The sequence below is a fragment of the Rattus norvegicus genome, chromosome 10 (assembly GCF_036323735.1).
Source record: "Rattus norvegicus strain BN/NHsdMcwi chromosome 10, GRCr8, whole genome shotgun sequence".
In the NCBI taxonomy this organism is placed as follows: domain Eukaryota; kingdom Metazoa; phylum Chordata; class Mammalia; order Rodentia; family Muridae; genus Rattus; species Rattus norvegicus.
In genome coordinates this window covers 2,268,331-2,283,373 of record NC_086028.1, presented here as the reverse complement: position 1 = coordinate 2,283,373, position 15,043 = coordinate 2,268,331, and the positions used below count along the sequence as shown (strand labels likewise).

General features: G+C 43.5%; 1 protein-coding gene across 1 annotated transcript; it reads right to left on the bottom strand.

The window, feature by feature from the left end:
* Window positions 1-7,506: 7,506 nt before the first annotated feature.
* Window positions 7,507-12,678, bottom strand: Marf1l1 (meiosis regulator and mRNA stability factor 1 like 1). The gene is made up of 5 exons (XM_039087604.2): window positions 11,505-12,678; window positions 10,159-10,219; window positions 9,958-10,074; window positions 9,008-9,178; window positions 7,507-8,191 (listed from the first exon to the last, which is right to left on the bottom strand). The coding sequence occupies exons 1-5, from the start codon at window positions 11,709-11,711 to the stop codon at window positions 7,950-7,952; spliced, it is 798 nt and encodes a 265-aa protein (XP_038943532.1). The 5' UTR covers window positions 11,712-12,678; the 3' UTR covers window positions 7,507-7,949.
* Between the last annotated feature and the right edge of the window lie 2,365 nt (window positions 12,679-15,043).

The following is a 15,043-nucleotide window of genomic DNA, read 5'->3' as shown; positions in this document are numbered from 1 at the left end:
ACTAGAGTCCTCTCAACATGACACTGTTAACTGCTGAGCCATGCTTCTGGCTTCTTATTACATGGCCTCTTGTCATGTATCTCTGGTCAGTTAAACCTAGACCAGCTTGACCACAGGCTGTTTCACACTTGTAACTGTCCTGTTCTTTCCCCTTTAATGCCAGGGTCATAGACTTTCTAGTCTCTGCTTGGGGATCTTCACCAGTCTGGTCTTTTCTCTCTTCCACTTTTCAAACACTGCAGATGGCCAACTACACTCCTAGACTTGGTTTTCAACCTGGATATCTATCCAAAACCCAGATTTGCCCTGAATCAACGCTGGAATACAATGTGCACATTAAAATAACATATCCTAAGACAAGGATTGGCAAGTGGCCATCTAAGGCCCGCCTGCCTTCTTTGTAAATAAAGTTTTTTTTTCTTTTTTCTTTTTTTCAGAGCTGGGGACTGTACCCAGGGCCTTGTGCTTACTAGGCAAGCGCTCTACCACTGAGCTAAATCCCCAACCCCGTAAATAAAGTTTTTTTAATCTTTATTTTGATTTTATGTGTATGGGTGTTTGGCCTGGGTGTATATTTGTGCATTGCCTGCATGCAGTGCTGACAGAGACCAAAAGAGGGTATTAGATTTCTTCCCTGGGACTGGAGTTGTGACAGCTGTTACCACCATTTGAGTTGATCACAGGTCCTCTGGAAGAGCAGCCAGTGTTCCTGACTATTGCAAAACATTGCCCTCATAAAGTTTATTGGAAAAAAGCCAGTTTCACTCAGTCACAGATCATCTTTGGGTGCTTCTTTGCTAAATGGTAGAGCTGATTATTACAGAGCACATGGTCCCTAAGTCCCGAAATATTTACTCTCTTGGTCTTAAGATGAAATTAATCAACTTCAGGCTGACAGGATGGCTCAGCAGGCCAAGTGCTTGCCACACAATCCTGGTGACCTGAGTGGATTCTCTATAGAAGGAGAGAACTAATTTCTGAAAATTCTCCTTTGATCTTCAGACTCATATTGCATCATGAGAATATTCCCAACTGTTCTCTACAAACTAATTAATCTTTGGAAAAATTAACCAAGTTTTTAACTTGGTCTAACTTGGTACTAGGTTTCTTCAAAGTATTTCCATGTTGGCGAAGGGTATTCTCTGTTCCCATCTACCTAAGGACATGTCCTCTTGTCCTTGACCTATTACTTATTTCTATTCAACTGCTACGTCTTTAGCACCTACTTCATAAGTTATCTGTAGAGTGTGACCTCTCCTATGGTAGCCACTGTCATTGCTTTATCAACTTTTATCAACTACAACCACTCATTAACCCTTCATTACTCCTCATTCCACATCAGCCTACAGATTCTTCCTAAGCTATTTTCATGGTAGAAAGAAAAATCAGTACTCCTTTCTGCAGCTTATCCCTCTTCCTGCACCCGAGCCTTACCTCCTGATACTAGGACCACAGGTTCCCTTCAGTTCCTTGGTTCCTCTTGCCACCTTCTCTGTTGACATGACTCCCAGCTCTTCACGCACCATTTCCCATGCCAAGGACATCTCGAGTTCCTCACCAGCCAGCCCTTCTTCCCACATCTCTGCCTCTAGACAAATCATGCTGTGCTCTACAGCTGAAATGATCTTTGAAAAGCACCAATGTAACCAGGTCTGCTGTTCGATACCCTCCTGTGCCTTCCCACAAGCACAATGAGAAAGTCCAGGGACCCAAGCTAGCTTTCCCCAATCCAATCCTTTTCTGCATCCTCTTGTCAGTCCTAGGTTCATGTCTTGGTTCATTCTGACTTAAGGGAACAGATATAAACTGATCAGGAACTACCAGGGAAGGAAGAAAGTGAAGAGTGAAGCCTAAGAGGGGACGCTGTACAACACCCAGTAAAGCACTAGCCTGGAAGCCGGTGCATTAGACAGGAAAAAGCTTCCTCACTGTGATACTGCAGGGCAGTAGGCTCATCATCCCCAGTTCATAGATGGAGAAACTGAGGCTCAGAGTGGAGAGGTGATGAACTCGAAGCCATATAACATGTGAGTTGGGTTTAGGCACCAGGATCTTGAGCTGTCCTGCACAAGGCAGGAAGTGAGCATCAGGGCTGGGTCAGAGTGCTGAGGCCTGCAGGCTTAAACAAACATCAGGCATGTTTCAACTTGTGGATGTGTGAGGTAATTCCACTAGTCAATGCAGTCCTTGCCAGGTGCTGGGAAATAGATTATGTGAAGCTTGTATCCTAGTGAGGGAGACAGAGGTCAGTGTGGACCTGGGAATAACCGACCTTGTATCCTAGTGAGGGAGACAGAGGTCAGTGTGGACCTGGGAATAACCGACCTTGTATCCTAGTGAGGGAGACAGAGGTCAGTGTGGACCTGGGAATAACCAACCTTGTATCCTAGTGAGGGAGACAGAGGTCAGTGTGGACCTGGGAATAACTGACCTTGTATCCTAGTGAGGGAGACAGAGGTCAGTGTGGACCTGGGAATAACTGACCTTGTATCCTAGTGAGGGAGACAGAGGTCAGTGTGGACCTGGGAATAACCGACCTTGTATCCTAGTGAGGGAGACAGAGGTCAGCGTGGACCTGGGAATAACTGAATCTCCTTGCATAGTAGGGTTAGCCAAAGAAAGGGGCTTCACAGCAGAGCTATATTGCTCAGATTAAAACTCCAGTGATGCTCCCCTTGAGGGAACTCAGGTCTCCCTGTACTCATTCTCTACACCTCCAGTATCCACCCTGTAAGACGCAGAAAGGCACAAGACTAGGGGGAGCTTAGGGTCAGGCATGTGATAAATGAACCTGACACCAGCAAACCAGCAGACAGGAAACTACAAATAGGAAGGCTAACGAGCTGTGCTAGTGTTCTGACAGAGTAGGTTCTGCTCTCAAAAGGTAAGCAGAAGGGCTGTTGTAGGGGACACAGATGAAACACCTTTGTAAGCCAAGGCCCAATGCCACGTACCCAAGATTCCTGTGCCTCCCCAGGGCTGGACCCATGACGAATGATCTCTGAACCTTAGCATCTGCTAGTGTAGGATTTGCCACAGGTCTACACTCCCATCCTTTGTATGATAAGACACACAGTTCAGACCCCTTTCTCCCTACACCCCAGGATCCAAAGTTGCATAGGGCCCGGAACACAAAGCAAATCTTCCAGCATGTATATGAAGGAGGAAGTGAGTTTCTACCATGGGAGGAGACCGACCCATGAATTAGATGTCCTTTTTCCAGCAGTTCCACCACTCTCTGTATCCCCACCACTCTACCAATTTCCTTTCTCCTTAACGAAAACACTCTAGGTCAGTGGTTCTCAACCGTCCTAATGTTACAAACCCTTTAATACAGTTGCTCATGTTATGGTGAACCCCCAACCACAAAATTATTTTGTTGGTACTTCATAGCTGTCTTTGTTTGGGTTCCCATTGCTATGAAGACACACTATGACCAAGGCAACTCTTATAAAGGACATTTACTTGGCTGGCTTATACTTCCAGACAGACAGCAGCACGCAGACAGACATGGTGATGGAAGAACCAAGAGTTCTGTGTCTCAGTCATTGAAAGGAAGCCAAGAACAGACTGTGTCCTGTGGCTAGAAGGTCTCAGAACCCACCCTCAGTGACACACTTCCCCCAACAAGGCCACACCTCCTAGTAATTGTGTTCAGTAAGAATTATCTGAAATGTAGTATATTTGGTATGCGATCCCTAAAGTGGTTGTGACACACAGGTTGAAAACTGCTGCTTTAGGTCCCTTCACACTTCAACAAACAACTCAAAAATCTCCCTCTCATGTTGAGAAGTTCCAAGGGCAGCTTCAGGTCCCACCTGCTCCTACCCAGCAGGCTCTTTAGGAAAGGATGAAGATTTCTCCCTACCTTCCTCTTTATGGACCATATATATCTATGTACTGTTTGGGGTATCCTGAACAATTGTTTTCCCTAGTCCTGCTGTAGAATTAAAAGGTGCAGAGATTGTAAGAATGTGGAAGGAGAGCTCACATTCTAGAGTTCAGACTTTCTGAGCAAGGAATCACATACACATACACATACACATATGCATGCACACGCACACAGGCCAGAGTTCAACATTGGCTGTCTTACTACTTTCCACCTTGGCTTTTGAGCCAGGGTCTCTCAATAAACCTGGTGCTTATCTACTGCTAGACTGGCTGGCTGGCCGGCTAGCTAGTTAGCTCTAGTGATGTGCCTGTCTGCCCCGGGACTAGGATTATAGGCCTGGCTACCATCCCTAGAATTTTAGGTGTGCTGGAGAGTGAAACTGGGTTCTCATGCTTGTGCAGTCAGCACCTGACCCACTGAGCCATTTCTTCAACTCCAACATTTTGTGCAAAACTTTGCTATGAGCAAACCACTGAACTGAGAACAGGACCCCCGTTGAAGGAATCAGAGAAAGAACTGGAAGAACTTGAAGGGGCTCGAGACCCCATATGTACAACAATGCCAAGCAACCAGAGCTTCCAGGGACTAAGCCACTACCTAAAGACTATACATGGACTGACCCTGGACTCTGACCTCATAGGTAGCAATGAATATCCTAGTAAGAGCACCAGTGGAAGGGGAAGCCCTGGGTCCTGCTAAGACTGAACCCCCAGTGAACTAGACTGTTGGGGGGAGGGCGGCAATGGGGGGAGGGTGGGGAGGGGAACAACCATAAGGAAGGGGAGGGGGGAGGGGGATGTTTGCCCGGAAACCGGGAAAGGGAATAACACTCGAAATGTATATAAGAAATACTCAAGTTAATAATAATAATAATAATAAACTTTGCTATGGTAAAATTTGTTTTGAAGGCACTGTCCAGTGGCCCTTGGGAGCACGTATCACAGATTTTCCCAAATTTTAAACCAAGAAGCAACTTGTCTTGTTCTTTCCAAGGTGGTAGAGATTGGGGTGGGATATGGACTTCATAGCTAAAACTATGTAAGAAGTCTTTCCTTTCCAGACATAATGGGAAAGCAGAAACCTGACATACAGACAGTACACATGTCTTGAAGAGAGAACCTAGGACTCATCCTGGCTCTAACTGGGAGGTTCTCTTCCACTTGTGGAACAGGATAAGAGCTGGAAAATCCAAGTTGTATTCACATGGTGCCAACAGTCTAGTCTCCTGCTTCAGCCCTCAGCATCCCTTAAATGCCATCCAACTTACCTGATGCACTCCAGACTGGCCTACATTTTTTTTAAATAAATAAATATACACACACACACACACACACACATATGTTGTTGCTGGACTCAGGACCTCTGGAAGAGCAGTCAGTGCTCTTAACCACTGAGCCGGCTCTCCAGCCCTGGCCTACATTTTCTGTTGCTGACATGACTTTCCAGTTCTCTTGCCTCCACCTCGAGATGATTTATATGGTGCCAGGAATCGAACCAGGGCTGTGTGAATGCTATGCAAGCACTCCACCCACTGAGCTACCCACAGCTCCAGCTTAAATGAATAACTTTTCAGGAGAGAGAAAAGGAGAGGCCACCCAAAGTGAGCTGATTAGACTGGTTAATAATTCCACCCCACAAACAAAAGCACTCTTTACAGATGCTTGCTCATAAAGTTTATTGACAACTGTTTGGTCCCAACACACAAACAGCACTTGAACCCCCCACGCCCCCCCCAAAAAAGTGTTCAAATTTGACAGTTAAGAAAAACCTCTTGTCTCCCAAGTCTCATCAAGAGCAAACAGTGTAGGATGGGAGGATGGGAAAGGGGATTCTGGTGATTACTTTTGTCTCTTCAACAGATAAATCTAACTGGGTACATCCTTCCACCCAGAAAAAGTGTCTCATTATCTCCATGTACATACATCATAGCATCATTATCTAAGCCTCTGGATAAAGAAATAGTGATTGGACTGGCCTCTTGGGCATGTCACGCTCTGAGAGCTTCCAATTGAGTTTTCACATCTTGTGACATCTTGTAACAGCAATGGTTAGTCACTCCCCAGATCACACACCCATTCACTGTACACAACTCTTCTTTGTTGCCCACAGAACCTGACCTTTGAGATGACTCCAAGTAACTTTAGTGAAACCTAGTGTTTTCAAAGTCCATAGTCCCGTCTATGCTTGCAAACCTTTAGTCTGAGCAGGCAAGCTTAACCTTAGGACGTCTGCAAAAGAGGCAACTCACACTCCTAACAGCAACTTTATCACTGCTTAGAAGCCTTAAAGAATTGCACATGTGCACTAAGATTGCAGAGGAAGTGCAATGTGGCCTTAAAGAGGAAGTGCTATCAGGCCTCAGAAAAGAAGTGCAGCCAGGCCTGCATAGAAAGTACCTTCAGGCATTTCACAAAGAGTGGCAAGCCTGCAGAACATTTCTAGAGCAGCTCCATCTGGGGCAGGTCATAGTGCTGAGAACTGGGAATCACTGGCTTCATTTAAAAGATATTGATTAAAAAAATTCAACTGGTAAAAAAAAATCTCTCAACTTTTAATTTTGTGACATTTAATCAAAATGCTGGCTATGAAATCAGAATCCATTTTCTGGCTTTCTAGAAAAAAATTAATATAAACATTTCCCACCAAAGAAGTCATCTGACTAGTGGAAGACTGTGTGCCAACAGGTTCTCTCTGCTCTATGAATGGATTTGCCCTTTTTGCCCAACAGATACAATCCATTGTAAATGTCAGGTCTCTCCAACAGCGGTGAGAGGCCACTCATAAGTGGATACCTCAGGCACCCAGAAGAGAAAGCCATTCCACAAGGCAGTGTCCGCAAAGGCTAGCTTTTCCCAAATGCCAACATCAGCTACCACAATAATAAAAACCCAAACATGTTTCCAACAGTGAGCAGTAACAGTAAAGCTAGACACTATTAAAGACGTCAAGATGAACTAACATGGACATACACATCTTCACATGGAGAGCTTCCCAGATTTACAGCCAATTTTTAAATCACAAGAACAAGGATAGGTTGATCAACCTTGGCCTTCGACTTACAGATAAAACTATGGTCTCTTCTTAGTGCAAATAGTATTGACACCATGACTTGAAGCACTTCACCACTCAGTTGATTTACAATTTATGCATTTATGCAGAGTTTAAAAAATCAGACTCTAACCATTACCTCTCAATATACAATATGTCTTTCAAATGCTGACTTAAATGGATGACATCAAGGCCATCTCCTTTCCTTAAACCTTATCCTTATCAAACGGGGACAGACAGAGAAGGGAAGCATGAAATAACTTCCTAGAAAGCTCTTAATTAAATGGAATCCCCAAATGGAAATGTTTTTAAAAATGGGATGAGAACTCTTGACATTTTGGAAAAGCTAGCCTTTGCAGGCACTGCCTTGTGGAATGGCCTTCTCTTCTGGGTGCCTGAGGTATCCACTTATGAGTGGCCTCTCACCGCTGTTGGAGAGACCTGACATTTACAATGGATTGTATCTGTTGGGCAAAAAGGGCAAATCCATTCATAGAGCAGAGAGAACCTGTTGGCACATAGTCTTCCACTAGTCAGATGACTTCTTTGGGGTCACCTAGAAGCCAAGAACTTTCCTGTCAACCTGAAAATGGCTCTCTTGCCACTCACTCATGCCCCAGTGTGTGACCCACAGGTTTAAGGACATATTTGGCTTCTTGAACAACCACAAATAAATTTGCTTAAACAAATGATGGAGGCTGCTCAATGGGACTCAATCCACTTCCTGCTGAATGATCTCTGCTTATTTCTTCCCAACCACCACAATTCACAGTAGAGTAGAAAAGTTTGGTAAATATAATACAGATTTCTTAATGGAGTTCTTTCAAATAACTGGAAGAAATAAAGTAAGAAAAAGTTCATCTGAAAGTTGGAAACAAACATTTCCCTATGGACCATTAATAAAAGTGGCTTCTGGGGTCAAGACATAAAATGAGGTTTTTAAGCCTATTTTTGTGTGTAGAATCCGTTTCCCCCCCATCCTAATTTAATTCTGTGTTCAAACTGGAAGTTAGAGCTTGGTCACAGGTGCAAAAGAAAAGTTGGCTGCCAATTTGACTCTATTTTTGGGCTGCTTTTTTGCTGGGCTTTCCACTGCATCCTTGCTAATCAGTAGCCCGGGGGCTTCTGAGGAGGGTTTGGGAGGAGCAGAAGCAGATGCTGGGCTACTGGGTGAGGAGTTACAGGACAGGTTCCCCTTCTTTACTGGTATTGGAATTTCTGTTTTTTCTTCTTGGTTTAAAAATAAAACTCCTAGAAAGACAGAAACATAAATAGATTTATTTAGTTCTAGGGCTCATAAGAAGTACTTGTTTTCAGTTCATCTGTATTTAAAAAACAAAACAAGCTTATAAAACCCCACCAGGGCCAGATGTGGTAGGTGGCTTGTAAATCCAGCTCTCCCGAAGCTGAGGCAAGATTACCATAGTGACAGGCCAGCCTTGGCTACAAGTCAAGTCAATGTCTCAAAAACAAACAAGCAAGCAAACAAACAGCACCCAGGGGGTGGAGGCAGAGGCATATGGATCTCTGTGAGTTAGAGGCTAGCCTGGTCTACAAAGCAAGTTTCAGTCCAAGCAAAGCTATGTAGTAAGACCCTGTCCTAAAACAACAACAACCAAAGAGGTCACGCTTCTTGGTTTTTAGGTCACAGGACTCCAGGGCCTCAACCATAAGTACCTTGCTCAAACCAGCTTCCTAAAGGCCCAGAATCCACTGGGACCTAAGTAAATGTTATGTAGCAAGTGACAAGTGTTGCCTAAGGAGCACCTGAACTCAGACATGGTACGAAGGCCAAAAGTTCCAGAGGATGTGGGACAGGACTTAATTACTCAAGGGCTCTTCCACAGCCCAGTGCCATTAGCCCTCAACGTAGATTATACCAGATTTATAAATCCTATTAGCAGCAAACCCAACAGGGAAGGGAATGAGCTGAATAATCAGCACAGGTACTTTTATACCTGAAACAGTATTGCTTTTCCCTATGTTCATCAGACACCTCCTACACTGGCATCATGGGTCATCTGCAAACCCACAGACAAGTGCCCAAGCATATGGGGTGCAACCTACCCAAAGGCTCCTGAGGGTGTTCCTCAAACTGAATGAGATCAGTGGGCTGCAGGATGACAGGATCTGGTCTTAGCTGAGGGGATGGCAGGCATGAAGGAACAGGAGCACAGAGAAGGTCAACAGGGGAGCTGTTGGCCAATTGCACAAGTTCCTGCTCCATCTGGCTGGGTCCTGCAGAGAGAAGGCAGGCAGCTAGCTATATTGAAACAGGAACAAAGGTCTGCTCCTGGGGCTTTTCTCAGCCTCAGAAGTCAGCATGAAGTAATCAAGCACACACACTCTCTCTCTCTCTCTCTCTCTCTCTCTCTCTCTCTCTCTCTCTCTCTCTCACACACACACACACACACACACACACACACACACACACACACATACGTATGTATATATATAAAACAAAAACCAACCAAACAACAATGCCATTATCACAAGACCCCTGGCAAACAACACACCAAAGCCAGCAGTCTGATGAAGATTTGTGCTCTTTAGAAGAGAAGACTCTGAAGAGGCCCAAAACGGAATTAGGATATTCTTTAAGGAACTTACACAGATAATCATTCAATACCAGTTGTTAACTACACACCAAACCGCACTGGGGGAAAATGAATATTTAGGTCTAGAGAGATGGCTCATGCAGTTAAGAACATTTGTTGCTCATGTAGAAGACTTGAATTTGGTTCCCAGCACCTACATAGTGGCTCACAGCCATCCATTAACTCCCATTCCAGGGGACCCAATGACCTCTTCCCATCTCCTAAGCACCAAGTGCACACATACATGCAAGGCAAAATATTTATACACATAAAAATAAAATACATCTTAAAAAATTTTAATCTCTATTTAACTTTAATGAAATTGCTCACTGTTCTGTTTCCTCCACATGTCCTACCCCAAGCACTTCATGACCTTTAAGGCTCTGTCTATGTCCTTGCTTTCCCTCTAGTACCCAGTACCTGTTCTGAGATGGAGCTCTGAGGCTAGATGGGGTTTTGGCACCTCCAGGATCTGCCTGCTGACTGCAGGCTGGTCTTCATGATTGACAGGGGAAAGGTCAAATGAACTTAGCCGGTCTAGAAGACAAGAGTGCCCATCAGAGAGGAAAGTCAGTGAGAGAACCACAAGGCAGTCAGGGGAGGGGATGGGAGCTTACTTACTTTTCATGTCATTTTTTAACACTACAATTCTCTTATGACCATGTCCTTTTATCCAGACCACCTGCACACAAGACATATTCTGGTTAAGCAGTGGAAAAGGAAAGGAAAGTACCCTAACATTCAGGAAAGTGGGCCTCTTGTGCCTGCATCTCACATACCAGAGTGAGAACTCAATAAATGCCAACAGTTTTTCTATGCTTTCTCTTAGCTTCTAAAGCAACACTCCACCTATTCAGCCAAGTCAGGATGGAAGTAGGCCTTGTCTCCTAGGGCTCTCCACCTAACGCCTGCCCTCAGCTTCCAGGAATTCTTCCACTCCTACATCGGAGGCTGAGCACCTTCTGTCTCAAATGCTTGGACTCAAGAGGACTTCGGATTTGGGAATATCTGACTATATCTAGTGAGGTACCTTTAGGATCTGGGAGCACTGAAACTAGAAATTCAACCATATCTCATAAACATCGTATGCACATGGCTTGAAGGCACTTTAAATGAATTTTTCCTTTTATTAATAGTGAAAAAGTGTTTTCACTGCAATCCATCACAGGAGGTCAGGTGTGGGCTGTCCAGTGTGGTGTCATGTTGCCTTCAGAAGGTTTTAAAGTATTTTGGGTTTTAGAATTTATTTTAACCCAGCCCAACTCCTTTACCAATATCTTCTGGAGCCCGGGCAGCAGTTAGGATATTGCATTAGCTTCTTCCCCCACTCCACTTTCCCTCAGCTCTTCTGTGGACAGCAGTAATGCTTTCCAAAGGTAAAGCTGGGCTCCTCTGCCTTCTCTACAGTACAGGGAAGCTCATGCCCGGGGGAGCAAGGGCCTCGGAAAACTCCCACTCTAGGCTCTAGCACACTTGTATTTTTCACTTTTATTTTTTTGCAGCAATCTCCCAGAACAGGTTCATTGCCTCTCACTGCTGCTGGCTGTTCTTCATTGTGCATGCCACATTATCTACCATGAAAACCTACACCGCTCTGCTATACAGTAACTCACAGACATCTGTGATGCTGCTCCTGCAAGACTGTTAAATGCTCAGGAAGTGGGCCTTGCCTGGGCCATTCTCTATCAAATGATCACAGGGGTCACAGCTCTGCTGCTCTAGACATATTACACTCAGGACATCGGCTTAGGTGTCCTGTCTGGTTAGGTGACCACTGAGCACATTTCTAGAAGGAAGGCCCAAAACTTACTTGGCACACAGGAATAAAGGTTTATAAAAGTCACCAAGAAACACTAAACTCACTCTTCATATCTGGCAGCATCCAGGTAACACCTTACATCAATGATCAGGAATTAGCAATGGCTCTTCAGGAAGACATTTTCCCAGAAGCTGAGGAAAACACCTACCTGTGGGATGGCTCCCAGTAGCTCCTCCACACTACTGTAGCCATAAGTTTTGGGCTGCAGTGTTTCTCCTACATATTTAGTATAGGCCATGGCAAATTCATGAAGAAAAATCTGCTGGTAGTGATAGGTATGAAGCAAAGACCTCACATTCTTTGCAAACAAGTATAGGCTTGTGAGATTCACACACTCTTCTGCCTTATCATTCATAAAAACCTGGCCCAGAAGAAAGAGGAAGATTAGAAACTTCCTGAAAGACAGGCCCTATCTGCTCTGGAGTGAGGGCCTCCTGCCAAGAACATTCAGAAGGCCCAAAATCACCTTGGCTTCTAAAGGAACTTTCAAAGGGGCTCAGAGAAGGGTCCCCCAGGGGCTGGAGAGATGGCTCAGTGGTTAAGAGCACTGACCATTCTTTCAGAAGTCCTGAGTTCAAATCCCAGCAACCACGTGATGGCTTACAACCACCTGTTATGGGATCTGATGCCCTCTTCTGGAGTTGTCTGAAGACAGTTACACTATACTTATATATAATAAATAAATAAATCATTTAAAAAAAATAAGGGTCTCCCAGGAGAGGCCCATGGCAAGGCTTAACAGACCCAGGGCAATTTTGATTTCTCTGCATGTGTAATATTGTTGAAGCTTAAAGAAACTGGAAGAGCATGGAAGAAAACTAGGGAATCTGTAATCCCAATGCAAGCAGACAGGAAAGGTGAGGCAAGCCAGATAGACACACACACACACACACACACACACACACACACACACACACACACACAGTGGCTCTTGGTACTAGACTTCATCTCCCAGAGAATATGTGAGGCAGCAAACACACTATCTATAAGGGATCTGATACCTTCTCTCATACAAGCACACATGCAGATAGTGCAGATAGAGCACTCACATAAATAAATAAATAAATAAATAAATAAATAAATAAATAAATAAATAAAGTTGAACAATGCTCTACTCAAGGACAACTTGGTCAAGGCAGAAATAAAGAAATTAAAGACTTCCTAAAATTTAATGAAAATGAAGATACAACATTCCCGAATGTATGGGACACAATGAAAGTGGTACTAAGAGGAAAACTCATAGCTCTGAGTGCTTGCAAAAGGAAACATAAGAGAGCATATGTCAGCAGCTTGACAGCACACCTAAAAGCTCTAGAACAAAAATAAATAAATAAACCCAAGAAGAGTAGAAGGCAGGAAATAATCAAACTCAGAGACACATGATCCACTATGTTCATAGCAGCCTTATTTATAATAGCCAGAGGCTGTAAAGAACCCAGATGCCCTTCAACAGAGGAATGGATTCAAAAAATGTGGTACATCTAAACTACTCAGCTATCCAAAACAATGACTTTATGAAAATCGTAGGTAAATAGAATGAACTAGAAAATATCATCCTGATTGAGGTAACTCAATCACAGAAAAACACATTTGGTATGTCCTCATTGATAAGTAGATATTAGCCAAAAGCTCGAATTACCCACAGATCACAGGACACTCAAGAAGAAGGATGACCAAAATGCAGATGCTCCCACTCCTTCTTAAAAGGGGAAAAAGGGATAGGGAAGCAAAGTTTAGAGCAGCGACTCAAGGAATGGCCATTCAGAGCCTGCCCCATATGTGACCCTTATATATACAGCCACCATAAGATGGCTGAAGCTAAAAAATACATGCTGAAAGGGACAGGATATAGATCTCTCCTGAGAGACACATCATCCCAAGCATGTCCAATACAGAGGTCAATGCTAGCAGCATACCATCGAACTGAGAACAGGACCCCCTTGGGGGGAATTACAGGAAGTATTGAAAAAGTTGAAGGAGCTTGCAACCCCATAAAAACAACAATGCCAACCAACCAGAGCTTCCAGGGACTAAACCACTACTGAAAGACTATACGTGGACTGACCCAGGGCTCCAACTGCATGTGCAGCAGAGAATAGCCTTGATGGGACACCAGTGAAAGGGGAAGTCTTGGTCCTGCCAAGGTTGGACCCCAGTGCAGGGGAATATGGGGAGGGGCAGTAAGTGGCATGTATGGGGGGGAATACCCATATGGGGGAGGGGGATTGAGGCTTGTGGATAGGAAACTGGGAAGGGGAATAATATTTGAAATGTAAGTAAAGAAATATATCTAATAAAAAATTTTTTTAAAATGAAGTTTGTACTACTGAAAAAAATAGAAAAGAAACTATAAAGAAAGCACAAAGGGGGACAACCCTGGGAATAGAAAACCTAGGAATGAGACCAGGAGTCATAGATGCATGCATCACCAATAGAATATAAGAGATAGAAGAGAGAATCTCAGGGTCAGAAGGTAGCATAGAAAACACTGATGCAACCATCAAAGATAATTTAAAATGCAAAATGGTCCGAACCCAAAACATTCGGGAAATCCAGGACACAATGAGAAGATCAATCCTAGGATAATAGGTATAGAATAGAAGGAAGATTCTAAACTTAAAAAGCCCATAAATATCTTCAACAAAATTACAGAAGAAAACTTCCCTAACTAAAGAAACAGATGCCCATAAACAAACAAGAAGCCTACAGAGCTTCAAATTGATTAGACCAAAAAAGAAATTCCTCCTGTCACATAACAGTCAAAACACCAAACACACAAAACAAAGAAAGAATATTAAAAGCAGTAAGGGAAAAATGTCAAGTAATATATAAAGGCAGACCTTTCAGAATTACACCAGACTTCTCTCCAGAGACTATGAAAGCCAGAAGATCCTGGACAGATGTCATACGAACCCTAAGAAAACACAAAACCCAGCCCAGGTTACTGTATCCAGGAAAACTCTCAATTAACATAGATGAAGAAACCAAGATATTCCATGAGAAAACCAAATTTACACAATATCTTCTTACAAAGCTGGCCCTACAAAGGATAATAGATGGAAAACTGCAACACAAAGAGGGAAACTACACCCTAGAAAAAGCAAGAAAGTAATCTCCTTGTAACAAAACAAGAGAGGCACACAAACAAAATTCCACTTCTAACAACAAAAATAACAGGAAACAACAATCACTATTCCATAATATCTCTAAACATCAATGGACTCAATTCCCTGATAAAAAGATATAGACTAACACTCTGGATATGTAAAGAGGACTCAGCATTCTGCTGCATACAGGAAACACACCTGAGAGACAAAGGCAGACACTACCTCAGAGTGAAAGGCTGGAAGACGACTTTCAAAGTAAATGGTTCTCAGGACCAAGCTGGAGTAGCCATCCTAATATCAAATAAAATCAACTTTGAACCAAAAGTCATCAAAAACAATAAAGAAGGACACTTCATATTCATCAAAGGAAAAATCCACCAAGATGAAGTCTCAATCCTAAATATCTATTCTCCAAATGCAAGGTCACACGCATTCATAAAAGAAACCTTACTAAAGCTAAAGCACACACTCTACCTCACATAATAATAATAGGAGACTTAGACACCCCACTCTCATCAATGAACAGATCATGCAACAGAAACTAAACAGAGACATAGAGAAACTAACAAAAGTAATGAAC

Excerpts from the sequence above, each read along its gene's own strand:
- Marf1l1 (XM_039087604.2), bottom strand. The coding sequence starts at position 11,711 with ATGAATGATAAGGCAGAAGAGTGTGTGAATCTCACAAGCCTATACTTG. Across the intron at positions 9,179-9,957 it reads AGAGCTCCATCTCAGAACAG|GACCCAGCCAGATGGAGCAG; the intron begins GTACTGGGTACT and ends TTCTCTCTGCAG. Across the intron at positions 8,192-9,007 it reads ACACCCTCAGGAGCCTTTGG|GAGTTTTATTTTTAAACCAA; the intron begins GTAGGTTGCACC and ends CTGTCTTTCTAG.